Source organism: Lacerta agilis, chromosome 2 (genome assembly GCF_009819535.1).
Source record: "Lacerta agilis isolate rLacAgi1 chromosome 2, rLacAgi1.pri, whole genome shotgun sequence".
NCBI lineage: Eukaryota > Metazoa > Chordata > Lepidosauria > Squamata > Lacertidae > Lacerta > Lacerta agilis.
This window is the reverse complement of record NC_046313.1, coordinates 112,617,670-112,637,481: the sequence shown is the minus strand read 5'-3', so window position 1 is coordinate 112,637,481 and position 19,812 is coordinate 112,617,670. Positions and strand designations below refer to the sequence as shown.

The following is a 19,812-nucleotide window of genomic DNA, read 5'->3' as shown; positions in this document are numbered from 1 at the left end:
CATAAAGCATTGCCAGTGCCAGGGATGATGGGAGTTGTAGTACAGCAACATCTAAGCATGTGGTTTGAACCTCGGGATTTCTTTATCCGCAGTGCGGATCCCTTAGTGTTGTGCTCTGACTTTTGAGGAAGGCTGAAAGAGTGTTTGTGCGAGGAGATGCTTTGAAGAGCTACGAAGTAAGGAACGGAATAATATTGCTTGGAAGGTGGTAACTGGGCCAAGGGTGTTTGTGTGTGTGGATATTCAGCGCTTTAACATTTGACCCGTAGTGCAAATGTGAAAAACCACCAAGGAGGCAACCTGTAGGCAAATCGAGCCCAAGAGGGACGTTCGGCAAACCCTTCCTTCCCAATAAATAAGCTCCAAACAGGGGCGTACCCAGGATCAAAACTAGGGGGGGGGGCAAGCCATGGTCGCCCCCCCCCTCGGTTTCCCAGAGTTGTCGACCTTTTGGCTGGCGGGGTGGCATGACATGGGCCCAGGACTCCCGTGATGCAGGGGGCAATAACCAGAGACGTAGTAAGGTTAGGTGCATCTTAAGCATATCCGGCGCTGGAGTACAAAGATCCCTCCGGAGGGCCCCTCCCATTTCCCACATCATACATTCAACACACATTTAAAGCACGTGATTTCACCCAGAGAATCCTGGAAACTGTAGCTTCCCACTCACAGAGCTACAGTTCCCAGGATTCTCTAGAGGAAGTCATGTGCTTTAAATGTGTGGTCTACTCTAGAACTGGCGTCAGCGGCTGAACATCTGCTTGACATGCGGAAGGTTCCTGGTTCAGTCCCTGACATCTCCAGGTATGCTGGAATAGGACTGCATAAAAATCCCAGAGGGCTGTTGTCAGTCAGTGTAGACACTATGGAGCTAGGTAGGCCAGTGATACAACTCTGGTTAAGTTATCCCTCTATAAAAGTAATATTTCATTTCCTCAGGTCATGTGTCCCCTGTTAAACTGGCATTGTGGAGGAGGTTGTCCCATATAATGGACGGGGGGGGGGGGGAGAGGATTCTCCTTAATGGAAAAAATAAAGGTAAAGGTACCCCTGACCATTAGGTCCAGTCGCGGACGACTCTGGGGTTGCAGCGCTCATCTCGCTCTATAGGCCGAGGGAGCCAGTGTTTGTCTGCAGACAGCCTCCGGGTCATGTGGCCAGCATGACTAAGCCGCTTCTGGTGAACCAGAGCAGCGCACAGAAACACTGTTTACCTATTTATCTACTTGCACTTTGACGTGTTTTCGAACCGCTAGGTTGGCAGGAGCATGGAAAAAAATAGGATTAAGCAAATAAGAGAGCCAGGGAAGTATAGCAGTTAAGAATGTTGGGCTAGGTTGGACCTGAGGCCCAGGTTCAAATCCCCACTCAGCCAAGAAGCTCATTGCATGACCTTGGACCAGTTGTTCTCTCTCAGCCTTGCCAACCTTGCAAAGTTGTTACAAAGATGAAATGAAAATCATGTTTACTTCCTTGGACACCTTGGGGAAAATGGAGGAGTATAAATGTAGTAAATAAAGAAAATAAAGAAAATAAATAAATAAATAAATAAATAAATAAATAAATAAATAAGGACTGTGTTACTGGAAAGGTACTTTTCCCCAAGTCAAACCATCTAGCTCAGTACTGCATACACTGACTGGCAGCAGCTCTCCAGGGTTTCAGGCAGGGGAGATTCTTAGCCGTTTAAGACATAGATACATTGGAAGCCACATTATGCAAAATCAAACTCTTGGTCCATCTAGCTCAGTATTGCCCATACTGACTGGCAGTGGCTCTTCAGGAGTCTTTCCCACTTCCCAGCCCTAACTAGAGATGCCAAAGATTGAACCTGGGACCTTCTGCATCAAAGCAGATGCTCTGCCACAGAGCTATGACTCCGCCCCCTGCTTTATTTGCAGATTAAATAAATAACTGGAATGTTGGGAATTAGAAAAAAATGAAACACCCAGTTATTCCCAGCCTAGCTGGGGGGGGGGGCACTCCAGCCATCCTTAGGGCCATTTGCCGCCTTACCCAATTCCCCCTTCCCTACCTGGCTGACTGGGGAGTGGGTTCCACTCTGCCAAGGGGGGACAAGACAGAGGTTGGCACCCTCTTCCAACAGAGCCAAGTTTGCTCATCTAGTCTTCTCTTGTTTCCCCCACCTGGCATGGACCTGGGCTGGGAGGGATGAGATGGAGCTTTACTTCCCTCCTTCCCCTCCCTCTTTGATTCCAGGTTGTTGGGAGGGGGGTGTTTCCCCCAATGCATTGCCTTTTTAACCCTTCTCTGGCCCCTTCAGCCACAGATTCCTATGAAGGTCACTGTGTAGCATCTTGGTCAATGCTGAGGTTCATGGAGAGGAATTTTGAAGTCGTTTTTATATCTTGCAAACCCCGTTCTGCCCTGTTATGCCTTTTTCCTGCCCTGCCACTGTTCCACCCGTTTTGCCTTTTTCCAGGTCCAAAAGGATCTATGAGTTGGCAATTGCCTGAAATGGTCTCCGGCTGTACAGTTTCACAATATGAGTATTTATTATCATCGCCAGCCCACCTTTTAGAATACAAATCCTTCCCAGGAAAGTAACATTTTAAATGCATTGAGAAATTCATTAAAAAAAATTAAAAAATTCCTTCCAGTAGCACCTTAGAGACCAATTAAGTTTGTTCTTGGTATGAGCTTTCGTGTGCATGCACACTTCTTCAGATACACTGAAAAAGAAGTCACCAGACTTGAATGCAGACTTGATAAAGACTTGAAGGCAGGAAAGTGGAAAACGAAGGGTTAAATGCTGCTGGGCAAAACAGCAACTAAGGAACAGGGAGAAGCCACAACAAGGAGACCAGGTGGTTTTAACACAGCAAAAGGCAGGGAGGGGCTGAACAACACTAATTGCTAGTGGCAGGTAAAAGGATGCTGCGAAGGTGCTACTGGAAAGAATTTTTTATTTTGTTTCGACCAACCCAGGAGATATTTTTGGTAGCGGTAGAAAAGCAGGGATTTTAAACAGCTCAGAAAAAGGGGGACAGAGGGAAACACCAACTCCAGAGTAGTAAAGTAACTTTAAAAGGGGGGAACCAGAGGAGTTGGGGTGAAGGAATGACAGACAACACAACACCAGGAACAGGCAGCTCCTCCTTCGCCTCCGGGACAGGAGCTGCCTTGGGCAAGGGGAGTGGGGCTAAGGGAGGATCTCGGGCGGCGGGGACAGCAGCCTCCTCCTCCTCCACTGCCTCCCCTTCTTCTCTGCTCCTCTCCTCCCGCTCCACTTCTTCCTCAGCATGATGCCGATTATTTTTTGCTTGGGGGGGCAGCTGGCTTCTAGGGGGGGCAGCTGCCCCCTGCTGCCCCCCTCTGGGTACGCCCATGGCTCCAAACCTTCTGTCTCGCGCTTTCTGTCTAGGTTGTGTGCCTCAGGGGGTGGGGGCAGCCTTTGACATGTCAAGGCCCACCCAAAAGGGCCTGGTGTAGGGCCAGGCCAAAAGCGAGGGGCCATTAATTCCTCCCTCCTGCTGCCACCCCCTTTCCCCTCTCCCTTTCTTTGACAGTCATGAGGGTGTGTAAAGGTTAAGGGACCCCTGACCGTTAGGTCCAGTCGTGTCCGACTCTGGGGTTGCGGTGCTCATCTCACTCTATAGGCCGAGGCCGAGGGAGCCGGCGTTTGTCCCCAGACAGCTTCCGGGTCTTGTGGCCAGCATGACAAAGCCGCTTCTGGCGAACCAGAGCAGCGCACGGAAACACTGTTTACCTTCCCGCCAGAGTAGTACCTATTTATCTACTTGCACTTTGACGTGCTTTCGAACTGCTAAGTTGGCAGAAGCAGGGACTGAACAATGGGAGCTCACCCCGTCACGGGGATTAAAACCACAGCGCCACCCGCGTTCCCTTACCTTACCATCCTACCTTGTGACAAATGTCTGATGTTTCGAGGAGGCATCCTGACAAAGGGACCGCCCAAAGCAGAAGGGGTATAACCCCCAACACCCCATTGTTCAGGGGGAGCTCTCTCTTGGGTAGTTTTTCGTTATCAGTTGTAAGAATTCACATGTACACACATGAACAGAGAGGGGATTTCAGTTTCCCGCTACAACAACCCCCCCCCAACTTTAGTATCTTGGCACAAGGGAAGCCATGTTCAGAGAGGGGAGTTGGAAAACGACCCCTCACCCCTTCACCTTCACGGATGGGGCCTGAGGAGGACCTGAGGAAGGAAAGCACCCCCACCCCATCCAGACACATCTCAGTATTTAACACCTTCCACCATCAAGATGAAATCTGCATCAGGAGCCTGAGATGTCTCTGTGCCGGTCAATAACTCCTTAAGAACTCTCATGAAGGAATCCGGCCCCCTTCTCATTTCCTCCCTCTCACAAAAGGAAATAGATCCTGATATATGAATTTCTACTGTATGAAAATACCGTTGTGAAATGTGCCTTCAGGTTACTGAATGTCACTGTAAAAACGTGTATTCAGCCCAAGGAACTCTACCCTCAACAACCGTATTCCTCATGTCTCACCAAAGAATGCCAACGTGCAACTAATGTATCTTTATGAATGTATCTTTATGAATGTATCCTTTGCCCCCGATATACCGCGATGTATGTATCTTTTGTAATTGCTTTCGATTACACTTTGAATACGTTTTTATTTCTCTGCTGATACGTAGTTAGAAGACGTAGAGCATAGGAATTTCGAATTATATTCTGTTAATGACGCTGTGGGTTAAACCACAGAGTATAGGGCTTGCCAATCAGAAGGCTGTGGGTTCGAATCCCCACGACGGGGTGAGCTCCTGTTCCTCAGTCCCAGCTCCTGCCAACCTAGGAGTTCGAAAGCATGTCAAAAAGTGCAAGTAGATAAATAGGGACCACTCCGGCGGGAAGGTAAACGGCGTTTCCATGCGCTGCTCTGGTTCGCCAGAAGCAGCTTAGTCATGCTGGCCACATGACCCGGAAGCTGTACGCCGGCTCCTTCGGACAGTAAAGCGAGATGAGAGCCGCAACCACAGAGTCGTCCGCAACTGGACCTAATCGTCAGGGGTCCCTTCACCTTTACCTTACTGATAGCGAACTGACATAAGAACTCTATACGGGCTCTAGGGTACCCCATAAGGCAGGGGTCTGCAACCCGCGGCTCCAGAGCCGCATGTGGCTCTTTTACACCTTTGCCGTGGCTCCGGGGCGGGGAAATGGTGGGGGGGCGCTGCGCCCGTGGCCCGCCTGCGCCCGTCCACGTCTCCAGCTGGCCGGCGCCCACCCTCCGGAGGCTGAGGGGCTGCTGCTGTGCTGCTCTGCTCACGCGTCGTGCCTCGTTTCTGCCAGCGCAGGCGCAGCAGCAGACAGCAGCAGTTTCCCTCCTTGGCACCTGTCCAGGAGGTGTTTGGCTGCTGCTGCTGGTGGTGTGGAGCTCTGGCTGCTGCGGAGGATTCGACGCGAGGCGGCGGCGATGAGGTAAAGGCAGCTGCGGGCTGGGCCAGGGGCGGCGGGCGAGGGCGAGGGGGAAGCCCTCTTTTTAAAAATGATCGAGGAAGTGTCGCCTGTGCCGCCCATGCTGCTCCCGGGCGGGCTGCGAGCCGGCCACCCAGGCCCAGCCCTGTCTTTGTGCGCAGCGAGCGGGGGGAGCTGCGCAGCAATGCCATCCCTAAGTAAAACTGGGGTGGGTGGGAGCCGCTTCCTAAGCATCTCCTCCGAAGCTGCTGCCGCTGCCCCGGGCTGCTCTTCTTCCTCTGAAGCTGCAGCCAGAGCGCTCCTCTTTTCCGTGGGGGGGGGGGAGAGAGCAAAAAGCAGAACGCGGCGTCGGTGAGGGGCAGAGGGCTGCCCCAACCCCAACACACACACGCAGGCAGAGCCCTTGAGCTTCTCTTCAACACCCCTTTACTGGCCCACAAACACAAAAAACACACCCTCTGGCTTGATTCAACACACACACACACACACAGCCCTTGACTTGATTGAACATACACACACAGCACAGCTCTTGAGTTTATTCAACACCCCCGCCCCTTTGATTCAACACCCCCGTACACACACACACACACCTTGACTTGATTCAACACACATACACACCCCCTGAGTTTATTCAACACCCCCTTTATTTGATTCAAAACAAACACACACACACCCCTACAAACACACACATGCACACCTTGACTTGATTCAACACCCAGGAGAGCAAGCCCAAGTGTGCTCTGAATATGAGAGGCTTTTGTATGTGGGGCATCAAAAGCAGCAAAGCATAGACTTCCGGTGGCGACGCCATCGCGGAGCGGTCGTGGGTTGCCTCGGCTGCGAGGCGACCCAGTCCGTCCCGGGGGTTGGAGCCCCGCTACCGCAAAGCGGGGCTCCGGTGGGGTGCGGGAAGAGCGTCCCGCACCCCGGGCTCCCCGGCTGTGCCCACTATGGCTCTGAACCCTTCCCTCGCTCCCCCTGTAAAGGGGGAGTGGGGGTGAAGGGACAACGGAGCCGGGCTATAGGGGACATGCCCCAACCGGGACGCGGAGCGGCGGTCACCCCCGCGACGAGGACAAGTTCTACCTGTCATGTTTGGAACTAAAGAAACCCGGTGGTCGTGAGTATTCGATTGGACTAACTTTTGTGCTCTTCCAACGATCCGGGAGACATTTGAAAAGGGAGCTTGCCTGCCTCCCTTCGGGGGAAAAGAAGTAACCAGTTTAAGAGGCTGCTGCTACAGAGATGGTTACAAAGTATTTGAACTTTGACAAGTGAGACTTTTTTGATCTCCCTTTGGGGAGTAAGTTTGTGGAAAATATCTCCTTTTAAAGTTTTAGTCTTTGCGCCCTGGTTTCAGGGAAAATGGCGATGAAAAGTTTGAGTTGAAACAGAAAACTACTGGCACAAAAGGGAGAACATAGAAATAGAAACTGAAATTTGATACCTATCCCCCTTCTCAACATGTTGGACTTTGTTTTTGAACTTGTTTTGAACTCTGGATTAACGGATGAACAAAGGCTTGTTATTCTGAAGCTGGAACTGCTTCATCAGAAATTGAAGGTTTTGAGTGGGGACATGAAGAAAAATTTACTTCCCACAGAGGAGACCTTTCAAGTTTGTGACACCATGGAAGAGAGCCTTGGCAAAGAGCTGAAGGGGATGATTGAAGAATGGAGAGAGATGGCTTGGCGACTCCGGGAAAAAGAAACGTCCTTCGGGGGTGGCAGCCCCGGGACGGTGAGAATTGTTATATCCAGCCCCCGAGGTGAGAGCTCGGGAGTGAGGGACCAAGAATTAAGATACCTACAAGTAGAAGATGAATGTGACATTGAATCGGAGAAGCCGAAAGAAGATGAACTGCGTACCCTGATGCTCGAGGCAAGGACTGTTGGGAACCGTGTCTGGATCTGTGGATGTACAAGAAAAGAGGACAATTGGAGGATTGGTTCCGGTGAAAGATGGAAAGGGACAATGGACAGAGGGGGAATAGGGTGAAGTATTAACTGTAAAATTTAAATGGTCTGTTATGGTAATCTGAAATCGGAGGGTTAAGACATTAAGTTTTATTTTATTTTTTAATAAGAAAAGAGATATTCTGAACTTTATGCTATTAGCAGCAGTATAAGGGATAGAGGAAGGTCGTATAGATTCGATATAAGAATAATTTGTTAAGATTTGTTAAGATTAGCTAAGATTTGTTAAGATTTAAAGATTTGTTATTAAGATGATTGTTTAGATTTGAATTTTTTTTTTCTGCAAAGGAATTTAATTTCTAGAGTGATGTTGTTATTAAAGTAGAATTTGGATTTAAAACCGAAGGAGAGAAGGCAGAGGAAGTCAATCGTCAAGAATCGGAACAAGAAATTTTTTTTTATGCATGTAAATAAGAAGAAGTATCCTGGCTATGTTTTGTATTTGTTTTATATATGTAGGTGTGGGTGTGGGTTTTTGTTTGGTTATGAAAATGCCAATAAATTCTAATTAAAAAAAAAAAAGCAGCAAAGTATACATGCATTTGGGACCATATGGGGTGCATCTCTCCCCCCTCATTAGAGAATAATAACTGGGACTAGCCATCAAAAGCCACAGATCAGACATGCTCATATCTTTCATTGATATAGCAGCTAAAGGTCAGAGATGTTTGCGGCTCCCAGTTTTCTTTTTCTTCGGAAACGGGTCCAAGTGGCTCTTTTTGTCTTAAAGGTTGCAGACCCCTGCCATAAGGGAAAAGGAGCAGGTTTTTTCCTATCACAAAGCCTATGAATGAAAATGTTACAATATGAATACCACAACTTAATTGGTGTGTGTGTTTGTGTGTTATCAAAAGCATGGGAAGCAATCCAGAAGCATTCGCTGCTCCCTGAGAAAACATTCACCAAATGCAAAAGACCTGGGGACATATTTTTTTTTTTAAAAAAGATCACGTGGTCACTGAGTTTCTGAGTCATTTCCAGGAAGGGAAACTCCCAGTGAGTAAACTGAGAAAGTGAAACTTAACTCCCTCTTTGGCACGAAGGAGCCATGGCTGCTGCTGCAGGGGGTCAAAGTGATGAAGCCACTTGCTATATCTGCCAGAATTACTTCAAGGATCCAGTGACCATCCCAGAGTGTGGACACAACTTCTGCCGATCCTGCCTGATCCAGTGCTGGGGGGAATCGGAGGCAGAGGCTTCCTGCCCTCAGTGCGGAGAAAGAGTTCAGAGAAGGAGCCTCATCTCCAACCGGCAATTTGCAAACCTCGTAGAATTAGTCAAGAATCTCAGCCTTCAAGAGGGGAAGAAGGAAGGAGGGGAAGGAGGAGTCTGCAAGGATCACCAGAAGCCCCTGGAACGCTTTTGCAAGGAGGATGAAGCCCTCATCTGCCTGGTGTGTGACAGATCAAACGAGCACAAACACCACGAGGTGATTCCTCTGGAGGAGGCTTTTCGGGAATACAAGGTAGGAGATCCCCGGACCTTGAGAGGGTGAAATAGCTGTGGATTCTTCTTGGGAGGTTTTCTTTTCAATTCTCAGGTCCAAAGTAGGCATGGCATGAATTGGTGGTTGTTTATTATGTAAAAAGCAGCCCAGGGGAAGCCTGAGGGCTCCTGGGATGGCTGGGAGGAGGGAGTTGAACTCTTTCTCTCTGCCAGAAAGGGTTCGCCTCATCCACATCCCCTAGCAAGGTTGCTTTATAAATATTTAGAAACTACAAATGTAGATTGCACATGCACAACTAAGTATATGTCTCCTTTGGCTAGCAGGATTCCTCCTCAATGCCCTGCGAAACAGAGAGCAGCAAGGGGTCAGCTGCGGGGGGGGGGGGGAGGGAGGGGGCTAGGAATTGACAGGATGGTGCAGGATCCCTCCCAAGTATCTGTTTGAAGCAGATTTGGGAGTGGCAGGTGGAAGCTCCTACTGGTGGGGAGGAGCCCGCTGATTCTGGGGGTGCTGTGGGGCCTGTGCAATCTCCTCCCATCCCAAATGGCAAAGAACTCAGTGGTTCAGAGTAGCATCTGCAGACTAGGAGGAAAGGTGACTTTTCCATGACAACTCAGAATTGGACCTGTGCTATTATATAAAAAAGATAAAATTCTAATTCTGCTTCAGAAGAAACTTTTAAAAATGCCTTTTAATCCCTTACAAAAATTACTTCTTCTACTACAGAGGTGCAAAAATGCTCCTGTGCCATGCAATGTCAATAATGCCACAAAATAGTAATGATAATGAAATGAAGCCGGCCCTTTTGAACTTGTGGGGTGACCAGACAGCAATCTTCTGTTTGAAGGAGCTACTTAGGTGGATTCTGGCCACAGGAAGAACTTCTTGGCCCAGAAATGGAAGAAGCTGCAGCACTTAAATCTCCGGGGTGGTCCAAGCACACGTGGGCTCTGGCTACTGCAGAGAAGATAACTGACAAGTAGCAGAAAACCTGAATTGCCATCTGACCTAATTAAGTGGCTAAGCTGTGGGGTCTTGAATGATGCTTCAGGGGTGCCGCTAGCAACCCTTCCCTCTTTCTTTCTTTCTTTCTTTCTTTCTTTCTTTCTTTCTTTCTTTCCTTCCCTCCCTCCTCAGATGCCATCTCTGCCTCCCAAAGGTTGTTTGTGCAGCTATTTGTTGCAGCAGCCCTGGCTTCCAGCTCCGCAGGGGAATGGTGCCTCTGGGGCTGGCCATGGGGTGTTGGTTGCCAGGAACTGGCGAGGGGCCCTTGCTGTTGGAAATGGACATACAAGTCCCAGGCCCCTGTGGGGCAGCGTGAGGAGGCACCTCTCTTTGGGGCTCAGAGACCAAGAGGAGGACTCCTAAGGAGAGGGGAGAGGGGAGGAGGCTGAGAGAGCGCTTCGCAAGGGAGGGTGTTAGAGAAAGGGTGAAGGGCTGCAAGCTCTGCAAGCAAGGGGGGAACCTAACTGGGATCCTGAACCCCACAGGGGTGCTGCAGAAAGAATGTAGTTGGTCCAGGGAGCCATAGACCCAAAAAGGTTATTTCCGCCAGTGAACTACTTCATTATTATAGCAAGGCCACTGGACCCAAGAAGCCAGTATAATATTCATCTCCTCTCTTTGTGTCTCAATCAAACCTGAGTTTTTTCTTTTCTCTTTAGGGAAAGATCTGTAGCCGCCTGGAGATTCTGACGAAAGAGAGAAAGGAAATTCTGGCCTATCAAGCAGTCCTGGACAAGGAAAGCAAAGACCTCCTTGTAGGTGTCTCTGTTGTTACTAGGGAGGGAACAAGCACTTGAAGAATCGAGTCAGGACTGAGGAGGGATGGGGAAATCTGCCCATTTCAGCTTCTCCCCACTTCTCCTTTTTCCATATAAGTCTGTTTATTCATTTATTATTCTGAAAATGAATCAGATGTTAGGGTAGCTACCTCCTTGTATAAATATTTTTATATATACTTTACCCTTATAAATACATTTTTTGTGAACATTACCTGGCTGGGTCAGCCTTGAACAATTCAGATGTGTGAATTTCAAAGGATTGCTCTGTTTTGGTCTCCATATTTTTTCAGCAATAGCAAATTAGGTAAATTCACGTTTGAATGCAGCTAATTTGAGTTTACAGTGGTACCTTTAGTTACGAACTTAATTCATTCTGGAGGTCCGTTCTTAACTAGAGGCGTGCTTTTGCTAATGGGGCCTCTTGCTGCTACTGCACCACCGGCACACGGATTCTGTTCTCATCCTGGGGCAAAGCTCTCAACTCGAGGTAACTCTTCCAGGTTAGCGGAGTTTGTAACCTGAAGTGTTTGTAACCTGAGGCATTTGTAACTCGAGGTAACAATGTATTTCCCATTGTCTTTTATAGGGATTGTGAGGTGAGAGGGTGGAAGCAGTTCAATTCAAATCCTGATTTACCATAAATATTACTAAAGAGTTGTCTTTCTAAATGTGTCCTATTGCTCATCTTTAATAAATTCAGGGAGCTATGGGGATAAACTCTGCACTTTCTCCTCATCCTCCTCTGTTTCTGTCGTCTTCCTACACCTAAATGGCCCCAGTCTAAACTGAGGGGTCTTTTAAGTCCATTGATGTTCTCTGAAGAGCTATGAACTCTGGTTATGCCATGCCCCAAAACATGCAGGGAATGTCCTGTGCGGATGTTTAGGGATGCAGGAGAGAATATATTATTTTATTATATCCTTCCTAACTTGCGCTACCAAGTTCTATAACTTAGCAGAGTTGTTAAATAATCCCCCTTTTAAATCACACAGCGGTTAGCTAGTTGCGGGTTCATCCGAGCCTCACTATTTAGAATTACTGATTTCCCTATTTTATATCCCTCCTAAAAGAATAGACGCGGCCATCTCATTAAAGTTAACATAAAACTAGTTTACTTACAATCATCCAGTTCACAATAAGATCCCTGAAGGCAGACTTAATTTACAGAACAACATATAACTATGTAAACTACCCCGGGTTACCAGATTTTTTTCAATGAATCCAGGGACACTTTTCAACTTCAGTTGGAATGATAGGATTTTGTATGGGGACTGATTTGTAAATCTGGGGACTGTCCCTGGGAAAGGGGGACGTCTGGTAACCTTACTAAGGGAAAACAAAATCGAAAATTCTTTCCAGTAGCACCTTAGAGACCAACTGAGTTTGTTCCTGGTATGAGCTTTCGTGTGCATGCACACTTCTTCAGATACACTGAAACAGAAGTCACCAGATCCTTAAATATAGTGAGGGAGTGGGGAGGGGTATTGCTCAGAGGGGTGGTGGGAATGGTTGATCAGCTGATAGGTGTGGAAAACCTGTTGACGACTCTTAACGGCAACAGGTTTTCCACACCTATCAGCTGATCAACCATTCCCACCACCCCTCTGAGCAATACCCCTCCCCACTCCCTCACTATATTTAAGGATCTGGTGACTTCTGTTTCAGTGTATCTGAAGAAGTGTGCATGCACACGAAAGCTCATACCAGGAACAAACTCAGTTGGTCTCTAAGGTGCTACTGGAAAGAATTTTCGATTTTGTTTTGACTATGGCAGACCAACACGGCTACCCACCTGTAACTTACTAAGGGAAATAGTCTCAAGTGACAGCGACTGAGCAGTCACTTCTCCTAACTCTTAGGAACACACAATGGAGAACACACAGAGCAGAACATGGAGGCCATGTGCTCTTTTACCAAGAACAGGCCACACCCACATCAAGTGACATGCAAAGGAAGTCTGTCTCAGCTCAGGAGCAACTAGCAAGTTTTCTCCTGAGTGATACAAAGAATTCCCCAGCATGTGCATTGTAGGAATGTTGTATTTGACTGCAGTATGTTTTTACATCCCACATATCCATGGCAAAGAAAAATATGCTCCTTCCTTTAGGCTGTAGCCCTTTGCAAAGTAGAAGTCAACAGAAACAGCTATGGAGAGGGCTTCCTCTCAAAATAAATGTTTACTTCTTTAGCCACTGGAGGTTTCATGTCTATGAAAAATCAGAAGTGTCCTCCCTGTGGAATTATCATGCTCTTCCTCATGTTTTGATGGCTGACCATCTTCCACACTCAGACCTCCTCTTTTCTTGCAGAAATTAACAGAAACGGAGAGGCTGAAGACTGTGGAGAAGTTCAAAGAACTGCGCCAGTTCCTGGAAGAACAGGAAAAACGTCTGCTGAATCATGCGGAAGAGGTGGAGAAGGAGATTGAAGGCAGAAGGGATGAGCAGCTGGCCAGACTCTCCAGGAAACTCTCCGCTCTTGATGAGATCATCCAGCAGATGGAGAAGAAGCGTCAGCAGCCAGCAAGTGAACTCCTGCAGGTAAGACGGTGGCAGGAACAGCCCAAGGCTCCAGGAGAAGGCTGCCTCCCATCCTATCTGTGCCCCTTTCATGTATACAAGGAGTGCAGGGGCTCAGATGATGGAGCCTCTAGTCAGGTTTGTAATGGACAGGAAGACCCAAAAGACCTGGGATGCTTAACTCACCTGACTGCAGACTAGAGATTCTTCTGTGTTCTTGATGGAAGGGGAGGTGGTTTTCTGCTCTTTGATGATGCTTTGTCTCCTAATGCCTTCCGTCTTAGCAATGCTGCCTTCCTGCCCTTAGAAGGGCAGCACTGGGGATGCATTCAGGCCTCCTTCCGACATGAGCCAGTCTCTTGACCAAGCTTCTCTTCCCATTTCCACTACAACCTCTGGATTGATCCCCTTCACAATGGATCCAGATTGGCCCCAAATGGTGCTCAGTCACAGTGACCAAAGAGGAAGACAGAGGGACTCATTCATACTGCTGCTTGTCCCACCCCTTTCCTACCGGAAAACCCACTGTTTACTGCTGAATGAGAGCAAACATCAGCCAGGTTTTGTCCGGATTGACCTTTGCTTTGATGTTGCACTAAGGAGCAGGTTTTTCCTGAGGGAAAGCGGCAGGGCAAAGGCAAAACCACTTTGACTTGTGTTTTCTGGACACAGGAAAAGCAGAAGTGTTGAGGAGCCCAAAGAAACACTGAGCTGTTTTATTACCCCTTTGGAGGCATTTTATGCTGCAGGTGCTTTTTTATTTCTAGTTGAAGAATAGAATTTGAAATTTGGAGACTTCTCTAGAAGAGAACTTGGGACAGTGCTCTGGTAGGATTATCCTGTAGGCTTACTTGCGTCTGAATTGCACAATGCAAACTGGATTAAATTTAATAGATCATAATCCAAGACATGAGATGGGTTGGAATCTTCTCTTGAAACCACAAATGTGAAATTCCATTAAATGCTGGTTGATTTTCATAAGGATTTTAAACAATTATTGGAAACTGATGTGGAAATGTGGAGAACTTGATACTGGAAAAATTCGTAATTTCAGATTGATAAAATAAAAGCTGTGAGAAATGAAAACTGGTTGATTCCACCGTCCTTACCCAAAACCTTGGTATGTGCCAGGCAGACTGACATCCAAGGACCAGGGTCTGAGGGGTCTTCCTAGTGTGCCCTGTGGTTTGCAGTGAATTCCCTTCTCTTTTCCCCTCTAGGATGTGAGAAGCACCTTGCAGAGGTAAGTGGATCTGGCTCATTTCCATTAGCATCCCTCCATGATGCCTGGATGCAAGAACCTCAAACATGGCCCTCCAGGTGCTGCAGGGGGGAGACTGTAGGACTCACTCCCTGCAGCATCTCACAGGTAAAAGAAGGGCCCCCTCTTTGGAACTTGTAGCACCCCAATTCTCCCCAATGAATTAGCACTATTTCCTTTGTGAACTTTGGTTTTACTTTTACAATGTGTATAATTTGTTTTGTATTGGCCTGAATGTCCTTTTGAGAATCATTTGATTTGGTTGTGCACCTGTGGACGGTCTGTCTCATCTTCTGCAAACATCTGATTCTAGAGCTGAGGTTATCTTATATATCAAAGCAAGAGATCCCTAAGATCCAGAAACAAATATTTTGAGTTTACACAAATGTCGCTAAGAGAAGTCTGTTTTACTGACACACACAACAAGGCAAAGTTCCTTTCCTAGCAGCAATTATTGCCTTAGTTGTTTCATTCTAGACTGACCAGTTCAGTCACTCTACAGCAAACACTCTTCTGGCCGCCCCACCCTGTGCCAAGCAAACACCTGTGACCTGCCCCATACAGCCCCTTGGGAGAGAGTGGCTTCCCATGAGGGAACAGGAATTGGCTGAGTTTCTGACCATATTCCACGTGCAGTATTTAAATTTAAGGTGTCACTCAGGTTCAGAGTAGAGGTTTTAAGGAACATTTTACGTTTCCCAGCAGAAGTGAATCTGTTTTTCTTCCTCACACCTTCTCTGGGGACATCTAGAGAAAGGAAAAGTGTGCTGTGCTGTCATCACCCTTAGACAAATCCTTCCCCTTGATACCATATGATTCTGCTTCTTCTTTGAATTGACGTCAGTGGGGAGACTCAGAAATTGTGCGTTTGAATGGGCTGACATTGTTTTTCTTTTCACCAGGTATGAGAAAAGAGAAAGTCCAGGGAAGTCACTGGTTTTCCCTCCAGAACTGAGGAACAGGATCTTAGAATACTGTGATCTTGTGGACGATGCAATGAAACAATTGAAGGGTAATGAAAAATTGGTGTCAGGATTTCACACTGGGAATTCTGTTACTTCTTCAGAACTGAACATGCCAGGCTCTTATTGCATGGGATTGAGTAACCTCAGGATACCTTCCTTCTTGGTGCTCCAGCCTTCATTTCATGCTCCCCAGAGTGGCCCATGTATATTGTGATGCTGGAGCTTGTAATGAAAGCAAAGTCAGGATTTTTTCCTCCCATGTGCATCTCCTTTTTCTTTTGGTTACCAGTCTTCACAATCTGTGGTTCTCCTGCTCTGAATGGTTTGTTTCTCAGCAGTGGAGCCAAGGCTTGAGCCGTCTCTTCCTCAGACGTCCCCCTGCAGCTGCCATATCTAGGGCTTCAGGTGTCATAATCTCCTCTAAGTTCCCCCACTGAGGATGGAAGCAAGAGCACATGAGCCCCAAAGGGCACGATTCTGCTAGTTAAGAATCTGAAAGTTTTGTAGAAGTGTTGTGAGGAAGGGCTTCCCTTTGCCTGAAAGCTCTGCCAAGCGTTCCTCATCAAACTTTGCTTCTATTTATGTTTCACAATTTCGGCTTTAATAATTTGCCCCACTACTTTGCTTGGGGAAGATGTCAAGGCTGCCTCCATCTCCCCTCTTTAACCTTTTACAGGATTAAAAGCAATAAAAAGGGCTTTTATGGGTATGTCCGTAGCAAAAGGAAGAACAATGAAACAGTGGGGTCACTTAGAGGAGAAGATGGTGAAATGCGAACAGGAGACAGAGAAAGGGCAGAACTCCTCAATGCCTTCTTTGCCTCAGTCTTCTCAAAAAAAGAAAACAATGCCCAACCTGAAGAATATGGGGCAGATGATTCAGCAGGGGAAACACAGCCCAGAATAAGTAAGGAGGTAATACAAGAATACTTGGCTAGTTTAGATGTATTCAAGTCTCCAGGGCCAGATGAACTACATCCAAGAGTATTAAAAGAACTAGCAGAGGTGATTTCAGAACCACTGGCAGTAATCTTTGAGAATTCCTGGAGAACTGGGGAAGTACCGGCAGACTGGAGGAGGGCAAATGTTGTCCCTATTTTCAAAAAGGGGGAAAGAGAAGACCCAAACAATTACCGCCCAGTCAGCCTGACATCAATACCAGGAAAGATTCTAGAGCAGATCATTAAGCAAACGGTCTGTGAGCACCTAGAAAGGAACGCTGTGATCACTAAAAGTCAGCATGGGTTTCTGAAAAATAAGTCATGTCAGACCAATCTGATCTCATTTTTTGACAGAATTACAAGCCTGGTAGATGAAGGGAATGCTGTGGATGTAGCCTATCTTGATTTCAGCAAGGCCTTTGACAAGGTGCCCCATGATATTCTCGTAAAGAAGCTGGTAAAATGCGGACTAGACAATGCTACCATTCAGTGGATTTGTAACTGGCTGACTGACCGAACCCAAAGGGTACTCATTAATGGCTCCTCTTCATCCTGGAGAGAAGTGACTAGTGGGGTGCCACAGGGTTCTGTCTTGGGCCCAGTCTTATTCAACATCTTCATCAATGACTTGAATGATGGGCTTGAGGGTATCCTGATCAAGTGTGCAGATGACACCAAATTAGGAGGGGTGGCTAATACCCCAGAGGACAGGATCACACTTCAAAATGACCTTAACAGACTAGAGAACTGGGCCAAAGCAAACAAGATGAATTTTAACAGGGAGAAATGTAAAGTACTACACTTGGGCAAAAAAAATGAAAGGCACAAATACAGGATGGGTGACACCTGGCTTGAGAGCAGTACATGTGAAAAGGATCTAGGAGTCTTGGTAGACCATAAACTTGACATGAGTCAACAGTGTGATGCAGCAGCTAAAAAAGCCAATGCAATTCTGGGCTGCATCAATAGGAGTATAGCATCTAGATCAAGGGAAGTAATAGTACCACTATATTCTGCTCTGGTCAGACCTCACCTGGAATACTGTGTCCAGTTCTGGGCACCACAGTTCAAGAAGGATACTGACAAGCTGGAACGTGTCCAGAGGAGGGCAACCAAAATGGTCAAAGGCCTGGAAACGATGCCTTATGAGGAACGGCTTAGGGAGCTGGGTATGTTTAGCCTGGAGAAGAGAAGGTTAAGGGGTGATATGATAGCCATGTTCAAATATATAAAAGGATGTCATATAGAGGAGGGCGAAAGGTTGTTTTCTGCTGCTCCAGAGAAGCGGACACGGGGCAATGGATTCAAACTACAAGAAAGAAGATTCCACCTAAACATTAGGAAGAACTTCCTGACAGTAAGAGCTGTTCGGCAGTGGAATTTGCTGCCAAGGAGTGTGGTGGAGTCTCCTTCTTTGGAGGTCTTTAAGCAGAGGCTTGACAGCCATCTGTCAGGCATGCTTTGATGGTGTTTCCTGCTTGGCAGGGGGTTGGACTGGATGGCCCTTGTGGTCTCTTCCAACTCTATGATTCTATGATTCTATGATTCCTATTGCTCTGCCTCCCCTCCAGTCCAAGAATGTAGAGCCCAATTTCTGTGACAAAAGTTCAGAGACCATCAGAATTCATGCTGAATTTTTTTATTTCTGCTATTTGTAAGCTTGCTTTTTGATTGCTGAGTTTGAAAGCTTTAGTTATTTTCATAGATTCTTTCTATGTTTTTTGTTTTTAATTAATTTAAATTGTTAATTATTTTTTCTACAGTCGTACCTCAGTTCTTGTATTTAATCCATTCTAGGAATCGGTTTGCCTCCCGAAATGGTTCGAGACGCAAGGCATCGCTTCCAATTGGCTGAAAAAGTTTCCTGCAAACAATCAGAAGCTGTGGAAGCCATGCCAGATGTTTGGCTTCTGAAAAACAATCACTTCCGTTTTTCTATAGTTCGGGAGACGAAACGTTTAAAGGTGGTCAGCTTCTGAGGTTCCACTGTACTATTTAATAATTGTAGAGTCAAACCTTGGAAGTCAAACGTAATCCGCTCTGGAAGGACATTCAACTTCCAAAACGGTCAATTTCTGAGGAACGTACTTCCAGGTTTTTGACATTCGGGAGCCGAAATGTACAGTAACGGAGATGATCAAAAACTGAGGTTTGACCGTACTTGAAATTAAGGATGCCACATTATGAAGTGTTACTTTTGTGTAGAGATTTGTTTCAGGTGGAAGTGTCTTGCCCTTACACTTTATATCTTTTTTGCTTCCTCAGATGCTCTGCTATTCAGAAAAGGTAAATTTCCAGGGGAAGAACAATTTCACAGGAGGGATGGGGACTGATATTTCATGGGTGTTGAACCGTCTGTTCTGCAGACTTTGGGACCCCCATCAATGGTGTAACTCTGAGAAACAGTCCTATAGTGGTGTTTGGGTTCATTGTATGTCCCATGAAAGAACTGGGAGAGGGTTTGATGGCTTGGATTGGGGCAGAGCTTGTTCCTGCGAAGAACCTGCATACCAGTCTGAGGTCCTGGTTTCAGCCTCGATTTTATAGATTATGCTTTCTTTAATAAAATCTACCAGTATACAGTGGCGCAGGAAGCCTCCACGGTACCTGGGGCGGCGAAAGAAAACGCCCCGGGGGCGTCGTGATCTGAAAGGGAATCTGGGTTTTTCGGGTGTTTTTTATTTATTTAACAAGATGTCTGTTTCTGCCTCTTGGCTGACTGCCTAATCTTCTCTTTCCCTCATCTTCTCCCCAACAGCATATGTCACTCTGGATCCAGACACAGCCCATCCCAAACTCATCCTGTCGGAGGATCCGAAAAGCATAAGATGGGGAGACAAAAAGCAAGACCTGCCTGACAATCCTGAGAGATTCAACTATCGGCCTTGTGTGTTGGGACGTGAGGGATTCACAGCAGGCAGACATTTCTGGGAAGTCAATGTGGGAAGTGGGGAATGGTGGGCTGTGGGGGTTGCCAGGAAGTCTGTGAGGAAAAAGGGCCGCTTCTCCTTTAGGCCTGAGGGAGGGATCTGGGCTGTGGGGAAGTCTGGAGGAAAGTACGGGGCCCGCACCTCCCCTCTTTGCTCTCCTCTGTCCCCGAATGAGGAGCCCAGGAGGATCCGGGTGACTCTGCACTATGAAGGGAGACATGTGTCTTTTTATGACGCTGACTCAGGAGCCAAACTCTACACGTTCTCAGGAGCCTCGTTCTCTGGAGAGACCCTCCTCCCTTTCTTTTATCTGAGGGGGGATAAATCCCACCTCAGTATCTCCTGAGGAGACTAAATCTTCCTCTCAGGCCCAGCAGGAGTTTCTCTCCAGAGCAGAGTGACTGATATAAAAAACAATAACTTTGTGCAGTTTTTCAAGGGCCTTTTGAGAGGATTCATTCCAGTCAAAATCAGCAGAAATAACAAAACAAAAATGGGTTGTTGTGGCTTTGCATTTTCCTTGCTTTTCCCAGAATTCCCTCTGCTGCTTACTTCTTAAAG

General features: G+C 47.0%; 1 protein-coding gene across 1 annotated transcript; it reads left to right on the top strand.

The window, feature by feature from the left end:
* Positions 1–8,453: 8,453 nt before the first annotated feature.
* LOC117042464 (zinc finger protein RFP-like) lies at positions 8,454–19,635 on the top strand. The gene is made up of 6 exons (XM_033142009.1): positions 8,454–8,870; positions 10,517–10,612; positions 12,946–13,176; positions 14,376–14,398; positions 15,319–15,428; positions 19,086–19,635. Exons 1-6 carry the CDS (start codon positions 8,454–8,456, stop codon positions 19,595–19,597), a joined length of 1,389 nt encoding a protein of 462 aa, XP_032997900.1. The 3' UTR covers positions 19,598–19,635.
* The last annotated feature ends 177 nt before the right edge of the window (positions 19,636–19,812 follow it).